This window comes from Arachis duranensis, chromosome 4 (genome assembly GCF_000817695.3).
Source record: "Arachis duranensis cultivar V14167 chromosome 4, aradu.V14167.gnm2.J7QH, whole genome shotgun sequence".
In the NCBI taxonomy this organism is placed as follows: domain Eukaryota; kingdom Viridiplantae; phylum Streptophyta; class Magnoliopsida; order Fabales; family Fabaceae; genus Arachis; species Arachis duranensis.
Genome location: NC_029775.3, coordinates 25,984,136 through 25,997,219, shown reverse-complemented (window position 1 = coordinate 25,997,219; position 13,084 = coordinate 25,984,136). Strand labels below are relative to the sequence as shown.

General features: G+C 34.9%; 1 protein-coding gene across 1 annotated transcript; it reads left to right on the top strand.

The window, feature by feature from the left end:
* Window positions 1-298: 298 nt before the first annotated feature.
* LOC107483828 (villin-4) lies at window positions 299-12,853 on the top strand. The gene is made up of 24 exons (XM_016104447.2): window positions 299-805; window positions 2,399-2,510; window positions 2,678-2,777; window positions 3,625-3,693; window positions 4,408-4,644; window positions 4,766-4,943; window positions 5,023-5,155; window positions 5,930-6,092; window positions 6,192-6,339; window positions 6,470-6,570; window positions 7,185-7,340; window positions 7,860-7,928; window positions 8,029-8,097; window positions 8,201-8,338; window positions 8,498-8,626; window positions 9,024-9,171; window positions 9,290-9,300; window positions 9,710-9,850; window positions 10,100-10,225; window positions 10,310-10,375; window positions 11,396-11,729; window positions 11,848-12,062; window positions 12,173-12,336; window positions 12,449-12,853. The coding sequence occupies exons 2-23, from the start codon at window positions 2,455-2,457 to the stop codon at window positions 12,284-12,286; spliced, it is 2,901 nt and encodes a 966-aa protein (XP_015959933.1). The 5' UTR covers window positions 299-805; window positions 2,399-2,454; the 3' UTR covers window positions 12,287-12,336; window positions 12,449-12,853.
* Window positions 12,854-13,084: the final 231 nt, after the last annotated feature.

Sequence of the window (13,084 nt, the reverse complement as noted above, 5' to 3'; positions counted from 1 at the left end):
CTGCACTTATCACAAATTCACAGTCAAATTACCACTCAGTAACTTCTAGAAAACTATAATTGGCCCACCTTACACAAGCAATCCAACTTGCATGTGTTGACGACTCATGAGGAAGCAAAATAATATATAAAAAATAAAAATATAAATACAACAAAAAGGAATTCCATCCCAAAAAATATATTTATTCGGATATATTTATTCATGAGAAGGAAAAGACGGAAAAAAAAAAATGAAAGAAGAGTTTTATTTACAGTTCATGTATGTGCTGTTGTGTGGGGTGCCCGTTAGTGATATGCACGCCTGGCATTTCATCATTCCCTCCCTTTCTCTCTCTCTTTTTCTCACACTTTCTCTCACCTCACCTCACAACTTCACTTCACTCTCGTTTTCTTATTCCATTTTTTTTTTGGTTCTCTCTCTATACAAATTCATTCTTCTTGGTTCACCTTTATTTTCTTCCCCTTCCTCCTTCTTCTTTAGACAGCCCCCACTTTACCTTTTCCTCTCTTATTTTCTTTCTCCCTTCACTTTTCCGCCTTTTTTTTCTTTCTGTTTTCCTCCCTCCCGTTTTCTGCTCCCAGAAACAAGAAAATTTGCAGTTTCTCTCACTCTGATTGGATCTGCTGCTACCTACTCATTCCGATTTCAATTCCTTTATTGTTGTGAATTTCGATTCCGCTATTTTTGCAGCTCGAGGTTGCTTTTTTGTTCTTCGTTTCTCGGAATTTTTTTTTGGTAAAAAATTTTGTTTTGCTGATTCCGACACAATCGGAAATTGATTGCTGCCGTCGTTGCTTCTTTCCAGGTATGAAGACCTTCAATCCTTGTTTTTTATTGATCTTATTTTGTTTGTTTTAATTTTTGTTTATAGTTGCGTCGACTTTTTTGACTAGGATTGGATTTTGATCCGTTTCTCCGATTGGTCTGTTGTGTGTTTGAATTTCGATTGACTTGAGCTGAACAGTGCAATTTTTTTCGGCTTTTGATGCTGAAATTCGAGTAATTTTTAGTGGAAAGCGATGTGTCTGTTGTTGAAGTTCGGAAGCATTGGAGAATGCAGCTAGTGTTTTTGGTGTTTGTTGCATGCTGAGTTTTCAAGATCGAGTGTTGTGGCTTTTTGTTGTGTCTGTATTTGTAGTGTACTTGCATACGTGTCACTTGCTTAGATTCATGGATATATCTGCAATATATGTTCATTTGATTGCTTATGTATGCATTGGGCTGTGTAATCCCGGCGGAGAGTTATGGTGATTTGTGCTTGTTTTCACTTGTCTATGCGAAGTTTCACAAGTATGAAGCGGGCGCAATTTGTTTTCACCTATGTAGCTGGTTTACTCTTGGAACAGTCAATGATACGATTTTAAATGTTTTTGAAACTTGCATTCTTTTTTTATTTTTGTCTTATTTGATGTTATTAGGCATATTTCCTAGACTAGTAGAATTGCTACCTATTGGGTTCCCCCAAGTTGGCAACTCAATTCCAATTATATTAATGAAATTCTGCTAAGTGCATTGTAAGGCAATTATTGCATGCTCTTCCGTGGAAGTGTGTGTGATTGTGGCATTTTCTTTATTTACTAGCATCACACAGCTTAAACTTAGTGCAAATGTTGGATACCATAATACTTAGCTATAGTAGATACCCAAAGGGGAGAAGCTGACAAGAGAAGAGATTCAAATATGTAATTTTGGTTTTGGTTTAAGCCACCCAACTTCAATGGCAAGGCATATATGCTTTAGAGGAAATGCAACCCATTCTGTGTATTTGATGCTTGTGAGCTACAAGTGATCTGTAGTTGCTAAGCCTGCTTAAGAATGTCTTCCTTTTCTCCATTGAAATTAATCTGTCTTAATTCTTACATATGGAACATCGATATAGGCAACAAAGTCTTTATTGCACTTTTAATTCCCAATGCTGCGTGATAAAAGATATCTTCGAAGGTGAAGAGGTTATACCAGTGTTAGTGAAGGATATTTTGGCCTTTATTTTTAGCATGTGACTATTAACATTGGCTGGGATGTATCTGAAGATTCTTATTAAATTGAAGATCTGAACAAAACCAGAAAAAAATTAAGTCAATACTGAACTTAACTGATTCTCAGGAAACATGAGCTCATGTAATTGATTATAATAGCTGCCCCACTCTGGCTAGGCTTGTGGTTTATGATTTTTTCTTGCTTATCCCTGGCAAATTTAGCAAGGAGCTATCAATATGCTAACCTTCTATAATATCCAGTTAAATTTCTCTATGCTGACATAGTCATTTCTGACCTAAATTTCCTAGTCCGAACACTTAATGGAAGCATTTATATTTCTCTGTTTCTCTTGCTGTTATGTCGTCTTCAGCAAATTTACACTTTGATCTCACTTCTCTATTTAACCATTATTTCGTTCCAGGGAATTTGTGTTATATTTAAGCTAGGTTTTGGAGGAGCAAAGAGTAGAACAACAATATGGCCGTTTCAATGAGAGATGTGGATCCAGCTTTCCAGGGGGCTGGACAAAAGGCGTATCCTGCATCTAGTTAGCCTATTGTGTTGTTAATATATCACACTTTCTTTTTTAGAAAGCCTGTTGAAGGTTGCTACTTCGTTTGGTCTTGTTCTATTCATAAATTAGTTTCATGCTTTGGTGTCTTTCTATTGCTTCTGCATTATTCTCCTTAACCATATACAGTGGACTCGAAGTATGGCGTATTGAGGATTTTAATCCAGTTCCTGTCCCCAAGTCCTCTTTCGGGAAGTTTTTCACTGGGGACTCCTATGTGATCTTAAAGGTAAGCAATGTCTGTTAAATGATTCTTTATTCATACAGTGCTACCCTGATGTTGCTAGCTGTTGTAGCGGGAAGCTTTTTCTAATTTTCTTTTTTCAAAAGTTTTTTCCTCTTCGTGTATTATTGTACTACATAGAGATGGAGATTGTAATTTAAAATGCTCCAGCATGACAAAAATTTATAGTATGGTGTGTTATGTGTGCCTGGACACTTAACTTCAGAAAATGTTCCTCTTATGGAACCTCTATACATTTTTATTTTGATAGAATTCGTCCTCAGATTAAATGAAAGCAGTGTTATTGGCAAAACGTGCTATAATGTCTTAATCATAAATAGCATTAGTTTAGCTGAATGGCTTCATTGGCTTCTTTTCCATGAGCCTTTTTTTTTTCTTCCAATAGAAAGATGATTCAATGTTGTTAGGTTCAAATCTTGGTCTGTTCTTAATGACCTTATTTTCGTAAAGAGAAAGTCTAGGGGGCCAGCACTTTTATTAAAATTTGGCCAGCACTTAACCAGCAAAAGAAAAGTGAGTAACCCCATACCATTAGATGTAATCTCACACTATTAAAAACACTAATGATGGCTAATTGATGGCTACAAATCACAAAATTTGCTGGCTCTCTAGCACTTCTTTTTGGTAAATTTGCATTATTCTTGTTTTCCTTTTTATTTTTGGCTATAATTGTTTATGTTGTAACTTGTTTCTCATCATCATCTTTTTTCTTCACTTTCTTTCTTACTTTCCATTTCTTTTTCTTTTTCCTGTTTGAGTTGCTTGTTTACACTCCAAATATACGAAGCTCTTTAAATTATGTCAAGATATTCTTATTTTCCTTTTCGTGCAGACAACTTCGTCAAAAAGTGGTGCTCTTCGGCATGATATCCATTATTGGCTTGGTAAAGACACCAGTCAGGTATGTGTGTGTGTGATTGTGTATCTTTTTTCCCTTCCTTTTAACATGGTTTTTCACCATTTTAACATTAGTTGAAAGTGCTGCTACCACCAAAATGTGGCGGAGCTTGAACAAAATTATTTTTTAACATTAGAACAATAAATATTAAATATAATTTTAGAGAAAATTCAATTAAAAAACTAATAAAATATAAAGTAAATACTAAATTCAATATATAAAAGGTTACCCAATTTATTAAAGACTTGCAAATTCTCTATTAGTTTATACAAATACAATTAAACTAATATTTATTTAATTTTTTTTATATTTTGTCTAATGTATAAAAAAAATTAAATTTAAAGACCAATAAAATCTAAAATAGCACTAACATAAAAAAAAACTAAATAAATAAGTTTGTAGTTGTATGAAAATAGTGGGTAATAATGAGATTGTGTTAGTATCAAATATGAGTTTGTTAAGTTATCAAGCCCATTCCAGCAATTGCCCATTATTAGTCCAACATGCATGTTAAGTTTAAAATAAAAATATGTTGAATGAATGGTAAATATGAGAGTTGAACACGGGTCATTGTGTTTGTGGCTAGAAGAATATAATGCTAACCAGTTGAACTAATTTCACTTTTTGTCTACATACAAGTCATGTTCTTATAAAATATGGCCCCCCATTGTCCTAGAGAAGCTCCGCCAACCAAATGATTATAACATTTTATAACAGGATGAAGCTGGTGCTGCAGCCATCAAGACAGTTGAGCTAGATGCAGCTCTTGGAGGACGAGCTGTTCAATATCGTGAAGTACAGGGCCATGAAACTGAAAAGTTCCTGTCTTATTTCAAACCATGTATTATACCGCTAGAAGGTGGAGTTGCTTCTGGTTTCAAACATACTGAGGCAGAGAAACACAAGACACGATTGTTTGTATGCAGAGGGAAACATGTTGTACATGTCAAAGAGGCAAGTTTGTCATTATTTCTTTGCCATTGAGGATTGAGTCTTGTTTACCATTATTGAACACAGTAGACACCTACATAAAATTTTTTCCTACTTGTTAAGTATGCATTTGTTCTGGTTATAGGTTCCATTTGCTCGATCTTCACTCAACCATGATGATATTTTTGTTCTTGATACGGAGTCAAAAATCTTCCAATTTAACGGTTCCAATTCATCTATTCAAGAAAGGGCTAAAGCTTTGGAAGTTGTACAGTATATTAAGGATACCTACCATGAGGGAAAATGTGAGGTAGCTGCTATTGGTAAGTGAACAAATATGTTTTAACTTGTAAAAGTGATTACGGTGTATCTTGAATTGAACATGCTTAAACATCCATGCAGAGGATGGAAAATTGATGGCTGATCCTGAAACTGGAGAATTCTGGGGTTTCTTTGGGGGATTTGCTCCTCTTCCACGCAAAACTGTTGGCGAAGATGAAAAGCCTGCTGATTCTCGCCCACCAAAGCTGCTTTGGTAATATTATAGTTTTTGTTTTGGTGTTTTTCTGTTTTTGCACTGCAAGTATATTTCATGAAATTCATTAATGTTCTAAACTCGCTTTCTTATCTTCCTCTTTTGCCTATTGTCTTGTGGGGGGAATTGCTCCTAACACCATTTAACACAGTGTCATGTTGGATTTAGATGTTTGGGCATCCCCCAACTTCACACTTCTGAGTTCAAAGCACTTTATGTCAAGCAAACTGTTAAAAATTAGTGGAAGTGAATGAGATACCATTAGAATATGTCTTAAACTCCTTTAATGCGATAATAAAGTATAAGGAAATAAAAAGTTCAATTGAAAAGCTGGCTCAGCTAAGAGGAAAAACCTTGTTAGCTTTTGTTAAATATGGATTATTCAATGTTAAAACATGTTTTGATGGTGTCACATGTAAGTCACATTACATTGCTACTAATGTGTTGCTTGATGAAAGTTTTTTTTAATTATTTTTTTATTTTTATGTTAATAGTGTAAAATTTCGAGATTAGTTACTTCTTTTTAACCTTTTAATCTGCACATGGCCCAAGTTAGGAGGGTGAAAACTATGATTCACCTAGGTTTTTTACCCTCCTTCATAAGTAAAAGTTACAGTGCTTATCAATGAAGTACTGCTACATATTAATGATTATTTTGGCCTAAAATCATATTAATGAACAACACTCAGAACTTGAAAGTAGCATGGATGACACATTGATAAAAATAATGTTTCATGCTAAATTGTTGAATTCTATAATGCTCTGGTTTTGCAGTGTTGAAAAAGGACAGGCAGAACTTGTTGAAACTGATTCTTTGAAAAGAGAATTACTGGATACAAATAAATGCTATATTCTGGACTGTGGGTTGGAGGTGTTTGTCTGGATGGGAAGAAACACCTCCCTTGATGAAAGGAAAAGTGCAAGTGGAGTAGCAGATGTAACACCTCATCTTCTTTTCTTAATCTTAATCAGTATAGTACGTTAACAGTTTGTTATACTTCTAATCATTGTTGTCTTGCTATTGACCAACAAACAGGATTTAGTCAGTGGCACTGATAAATTGAAACCTCAAATAATTCGTATAATTGAAGGATTTGAAACAGTAATGTTCAGATCCAAGTTTGATTCTTGGCCTCAGATCACTGATGTAACCGTTTCTGAAGATGGACGTGGCAAGGTAGCAGGTAAGCGGTAATTTTTATGGGTGTATTGTGATCTGAACAAATTTTCCTAGCAATAATTTTTGTTATCAGCATCACTGATCACTTTGTAATTTTATTGTCCATCTTTCCCCTTGTTTGTGACTTTATTTAGCACTTCTAAAACGTCAAGGAGTGAATGTCAAGGGTCTCTTGAAAGCTGATACAGTAAAGGAAGAACCTCAACCTTACATTGATTGCACAGGACATTTGCAGGTACTCTGGCAGTTTTAATGATAAATTATCCATTAATACAGATATTCCTTGATGTAACTTCTATTGATGTCACTTCTATGAGTCTTTTTATTTGTTTTTCTTCTAATAAGAGAATCTTCTGCTACTGTAATCTTAAGGGTCTTAGATCCTACTGTTGACAATAATGGGAAGCTGAATGTAATAGTGTTGTAGTACATAAGTGTGTTATACATAAATGTTATGTTGTATCATATTCAATGGCTGCTTAATATCCTGTACAAGAAATGAACTTACAAGTAGGGAAATTTCATATAGAATGTTCAGCACTACCTTTCCTACATAAATGGTTTTCATTTTAATTATCATGAATATCATTTTAATTGATTCTTTTCTTATTTAAATTAGAGTTAAAGTAACAACTTCAGATATCGGGGTGAAATTTGTTTCCAACTTTCGATTTATATGCATGGTTGCGATTGATATATTAGCTGTTCTTGTATTGCTTTGCTGATATTTGATATTGGGTATTGCTTGAGAATTCAAATGTGTGCTCTATTTTGTACTTTCCCTGTATTAGTGGAGTGGTTTACTCTTTTGGCTCTGCATTTACAATTGGATTTACCCTTAATACACAGGTTTGGCGTGTGAATGGTCAGGAAAAGATCCTTCTTCAAGCCTCTGATCAGTCAAAATTTTATAGTGGGGATTGCTACATCTTTCAGTATACATACCCTGGAGAAGATAAAGAAGATTGTCTTATAGGGACATGGATTGGAAAGAATAGTGTTGAGGTGAAAGATTTGGTGTTTAATTCTTCTTCTATTCCCACTTATGTGTTTGTTTAATATGAAAACGTAAACAAATAATCTGGCTTCAATATTCATTTGGAGCTGAAAAATGTATATGTGATTAGATTACAGGAGTGTTGCCTTTATTCTTTTGAGAAAATTTTAAATAGTTCCGATAGTTTTTATATATTTAGGGACTCTTTAAACTTTAGAAACTGTGGTGGCACCTACCTTTAAAACTACAGGGAAATGTCAGAGATGTAAATTACTTAAACTTAGGGAAGTTAATCCTGGAAAGGGACCTATTTAAAAATTCCATTGGTATAGGGACTTGCAAATTAATTGAACATGTTTTAGCCTATGGTGGCCCTATTTATTATGAAGCATTGGGGGCTGTTTTGGGAGACAATGCTAAAAACGAATGCATGACTGAATTTGTTTCAGTTTTGAGTTGTTTTTGTTTGGAGGAGTATTGTGAATCTATTGGCTGCACTATTTACAAGTTCTTTTGGTTGAAAATAGGAAGATAGAGCTTCAGCAAATTCCTTGGCTAGCAAAATGGTTGAGTCAATGAAGTTCCTGGCATCCCAGGTAATTTTTCTTGAAATCGTATTTTTCTGCTTTGTTGATATTTTATTTCTGCTCATTTCTTGCCTCAGTATTGATATGTTGCATTTGTAATTGATTGCAGGCACGTATATATGAAGGCAATGAACCCATTCAATTTCATACTATACTACAAACATTAATTGTTTTGAAGGTTTGTGGGATACTAATATTGTTGGGATAAGCACTTGTAATATATTACTAATGTTTTTTTTTTTTTTTTAAGCTCTTACTGAATTTTTATTCTCAAATATTAGGGTGGACTTAGTGATGGATACAAGACTCACGTTGCAGAAAAAGAAATTCAAGATGAGACATATAAAGAGGATGGTGTTGCACTATTCCGCATCCAGGGCTCTGGACCAGACAACATGCAAGCTATACAAGTTGACTCAGTATGTCATATTGTCTAATTTCTCTTTGTAATGAACTATTGACCATATTTCTATTCGCATCTATTGTGATATTTCTATTCGCATCTATTGTGCAACACCCCCTACTTCTAGATGTACAAACTCTGTGTGATCCTATTTTGAAACTGTTCTGTCATCTAGGTTGCATCCTCCTTGAATTCCTCTTATTGTTACATACTTCATAATGGGCCTGCTGTCTTTACATGGTCTGGAAGTGCTACAACTGCAACAGACCAGGAACTTGTTGAGAGGATGCTGGATTTGATAAAGGTTTGATACTTGTGTATTGATACTTGTGTATTTAATACTTGTTGCACTATTCTTTCAAGAAAATGTTCAATTTCAGGTAAGGTAGGGTGGGGCTATGCATAGTTGATGCTTTTGATCCAAACATTTATTTGTGTTAGATATGGAAGTATAAGCCTTTGCACAATTGTTTAAGCATACTTGAGTAGAAGTTGAACTTAAGTACAAGTAGGATGAACCTATACCCAGTTGATGCTTTAAGCTCAAAGGGTTTGGATGCAGATTTTGTTACATCGACCGAATTACTTATTATAATTTATACTTATAAATGTTTCAAGAGACTACTATTTAATATTTCTGTTTACTTGTTTACTGAAGTTTCTCAGTATCATGGTTCTCATTTGATGGCAACTTCCTGCAGCCAAATTTACAATCCAAACCACAAAGGGAAGGTACAGAATCTGAACAATTTTGGGAATTGTTAGGAGGAAAATCAGAATATCCGAGCCAAAAGATCACTAGGGAGGCTGAAAGTGATCCTCACTTATTTTCTTGCAACTTCTCAAAAGGTAATGCTTATTTCCAAGCATGCTAGAAAGATTTATCTTATACTCTCCCTCCTTCGCAGACAGACAGCTGACTTATTTGGAATGGTTTTCCTTTTCTGCTTGTCTGAACAATGTGCAGGAAATTTGAAGGTGAGCACAGCTGTGGAACTTATTATCTTTAATCACCTTGCATGATTTTGTAATTGAAGGAGATCGAAGTATGAAGAGATAATAAAGTAGTCTTTTTTAAAAAATAAAAAATAAAAAAAAACCTGTTTATAGCGTGTTTTATTTCTTTCTATATAAAGAAATCTTAGTTTGTTAGAGAGCATGATTAATCACTGCAAGGTTGTTCTTGCCATTGCAGTTTTCTTTAAGGATTTTGGGTGAAAATGCTGAAATTGTTGTCATTTTGTCACATCACTTTTTTGATACCTGAATTTGTATAAATGGATAACATTCATGAAATCTTAAGGGTTAATTTGCTCCTGCTTTTGTGCAATGCTGTTAATCGGATTTATTTCTGTGGCAGTGCATTAATCTGAAGCTTTATTTTCAGGTGACAGAGGTGTACAACTTTTCCCAGGATGATTTGATGACAGAAGACATTTTCATTTTGGATTGTCACTCGGAAATCTTTGTCTGGGTTGGCCAGCAGGTTGATCCCAAGAGTAGAATGCAGGCTCTGACAATTGGTGAGGTATAACTAGTCCTGCTGTTTCTAGATGCCAAACTATAATAGTTTTAGGTAGTGGCCAGTATTTTGTGGACTTCATTATCTCCTTTAAGCTATCTTAGTATTGATATAAATCCTTTGATATCCCCTATATTAGTAGAAACCTCTTAAATTTCAACTTATGTATTTTCGTTGTCTTTTAACATTTGATATCTGTTCCTTGTTTCTAAATACAGTTGTGGATTTGCTAACTCATCCTTTTAAATTGAACAGAAATTTCTTGAGCACGACTTTCTCCTGGAGAAGTTATCTCATGTGGCTCCAGTATATGTTATCAATGAAGGGAGTGAGCCACCGTTCTTCACTCGCTTCTTTAAATGGGATTCTGGAAAATCTGCAGTAAGTTTCTGAATGCAATTACCTAATATGACTTAAAACTGTTTTAAATTCTGACTATTGTCCTTTCTTTTTCTTACCTTGTAGATGCTCGGAAATTCATTTCAGAGGAAGCTTACAATAGTGAAAAATGGAGGTGCTCCACTTCTGGATGTAAGGGATATCCTTTTCTTGTCTTCTATTTGCAATCAAACTTGGTTTTGAGTCAAATTTTCATTGGTTCTTTGTCCTTAGCAGTTTAAAGAATGCGACACTGCTGCTGCAAACAATTTTTCTAATGCATTTTTCTTCTTTTTTATTTTTTGTTTTCTGTAAATTAATATAGGTAAATATTGCATAGAGATTTTAAGTAACAATTGATAATTACGGCAACTAATTTAGGCTGTATAAAGTTTTAAATGTATCTTATATAAATAAATCTATTACTGAAGCATAGCAACTGAAAAGCCAAAAGAGAAAATAAATGACGTAATGGAAACAAATTCTTTTGCTATTCTCTCCTCTTGTATTATAGCTTCAAGAAACTTGTAAACTGCTTTCCAAATACTATAATTAATTTAGGTAAGCTGAAAAATAAAATTTGTTGGCAGAATATAGTCTCCATATTTTTTGTTTTGGGTGGGGATGGTTTGTTTTTCTTTTTCTTTCTTTTTTTTTCTTTTGGGCATGGGGGTTGTCTTGTTTTGGAGTGACTTTTGTAATTGCCATTTGGCTACAACCTAAACATTATTACTATTGAATGCAAATAGACAGTCTGATTGACTGTGTGCCGCAAGTGCCCAGGTAAGGTGGAGGAAAATTGGCTTATTGGAGTATCAAGCCTTCCCCATAAGATCATGACCATTTTGCCCAACTTTAGGACCTTCTGCCGGTGCCTATTTTGCTGCAAGTTCTTTGGTTAAAAGTAGTAGTATATTATTATCGAATTCATTGAGGTGTTCCTTCTGCTTATAAATAATAGGGGGTGAATATGGACATTTGCGGTGTTAGATCTAATTATATTATGCGGATATAGGTCATATTTGTTTGGACTTCAACTGACTAGTTCAGATCATTCTAATTCACTTAATTCTCCACCACACTACCCTGGAAGGATAATACACTTGTCTTCATAAATTCTGTTTGCATACTCAGATATTCTGTCTGGTTGCTTAATGTTTCACACATTACCAGAAACCCAAGCGGAGAACACCTGCATCTTATGGGGGAAGGTCTAGTAGTGTGCCTGATAAAACTCAGCGTTCTTCCCGCAGCATGTCTGTTAGTCCTGATCGAGTACGTGTGAGGGGCAGGTCTCCAGCTTTTAATGCACTTGCAGCTAATTTTGAGAACCCTAATGCCAGGAATCTCTCAACTCCGCCGCCAGTAGTTCGAAAGCTGTATCCAAAATCTGTCACGCCAGATTCTGCAAAAGCAGCACCAAAATCTGCTGCCATAGCTGCTCTTAGCTCTAGTTTTGAACAACCACCTTCAGCACGAGAAAGTATGATACCTAGGTCAGTTAAAGGTAAGCAATTGAATAAATGATTGGGCATCCCTTCTCTTCTCTCAGTTCTATACTTCTGCATTGTGTATTGAAATTTGCTTTAATCCAATATGCTTTCTGTTCTCTGGGTTATGTGTAGTGAGCCTTTCTACTAACAAATCAAATCCCGAGACAAATGACAAGGACAAGGAGAGAGAGAATTCTGTGACCAATAAAGTGGAATCCCTATCCATAAAAGAAGATGCTAAAGAGGATGAAGCTGAAGATGAAGAAGGCCTCTTGATATACCCATATGAACGCCTCAAGATAACATCTACGGATCCTGTAACAGACATTGATGTGACTAAACGTGAGGTACGATGGGCAATCTAAATATGGCCTCATTTTTGTTTATCCTCCTCTCTTTTGGAATTGCAGCATATATTTTATTTTGGTTTAATTTCTTTTGATCTTGATGTACATAGACTTACCTATCATCTGCGGAGTTCAAAGAGAAATTTGGGATGACAAAGGATGCATTTTACAAGTTGCCCAAATGGAAACAGAACAAACTTAAAATGGCTGTTCAGTTATTCTGATTCACAAGTTCATTTTTCCTTCTGTCAACTGTCTATGGGTCTGGTTGCAGGTAGATTGAACTTCGGTTATTATGTTTCCATCTTGTTCCGGCCACAAACTTCATGTATAAACTTCTTTCAGTGTCTAGTTTTACAGCTCAGTTGGGCTTTTCTCTTTTGCAGTGAGGAACAGAACGTGGAAGTAAAAGGGACAGCATCAGTGTTTTTTTAGCTTAGCTGCTTCTGCTCCCAAGAAACTTTTCATGAAGAGAAACTAGAGATTTTTCACCTCTATTTTTCCTTGCATCGGTTTGAATGTTTAGGGTTATTTCTTGTTGAGTTAGTTGTTTGGTATTAATTTTATAGGTCAAAGGTTGTTTGTGAGCTTGCCTTTATTTATTTATTATTTTTTCTTTGAGGGTTTTATTTTAGTTTCCATCTTATTTTTTAATTTATATTGTTTTGGCAAAGCAATTGGGTTTGCAAATGCGGTCTACCTAGGTTGTATTGATATTGAGGATTAAGTGTGTACAGCAGAGTGTAAAACCAGTCAAACTTTTGTTTTGGAAATAAAGTGTGATTCTTTCTTCTTCTGTGTGGCAATTTACAAGCAAGTTCGCCACCGAATGTAACAAGAGGGTCAGCCAGAGACCATTTAATACTTACAAGTTACAACTGTAGACATGAACACAGCGAAAGTTCACACGATGGTAATTTAACCAAAATTCCCTTCCTGTCTTTTTGGATTTCTTGAAAATTGGGAAGCTTAAAGAATTATGTCATTGGATTGAGCTATTAATCTGTTGTTGCATTTAAATA

Coding starts and splice junctions, on each gene's coding strand:
- LOC107483828 (XM_016104447.2), top strand. CDS start 2,455: ATGGCCGTTTCAATGAGAGATGTGGATCCAGCTTTCCAGGGGGCTGGA. Junction 7,929..8,028: donor TGAAGTTCCTGGCATCCCAG/GTAATTTTTCTT, acceptor AATTGATTGCAG/GCACGTATATATGAAGGCAA. Junction 10,376..11,395: donor GAGGTGCTCCACTTCTGGAT/GTAAGGGATATC, acceptor ACACATTACCAG/AAACCCAAGCGGAGAACACC.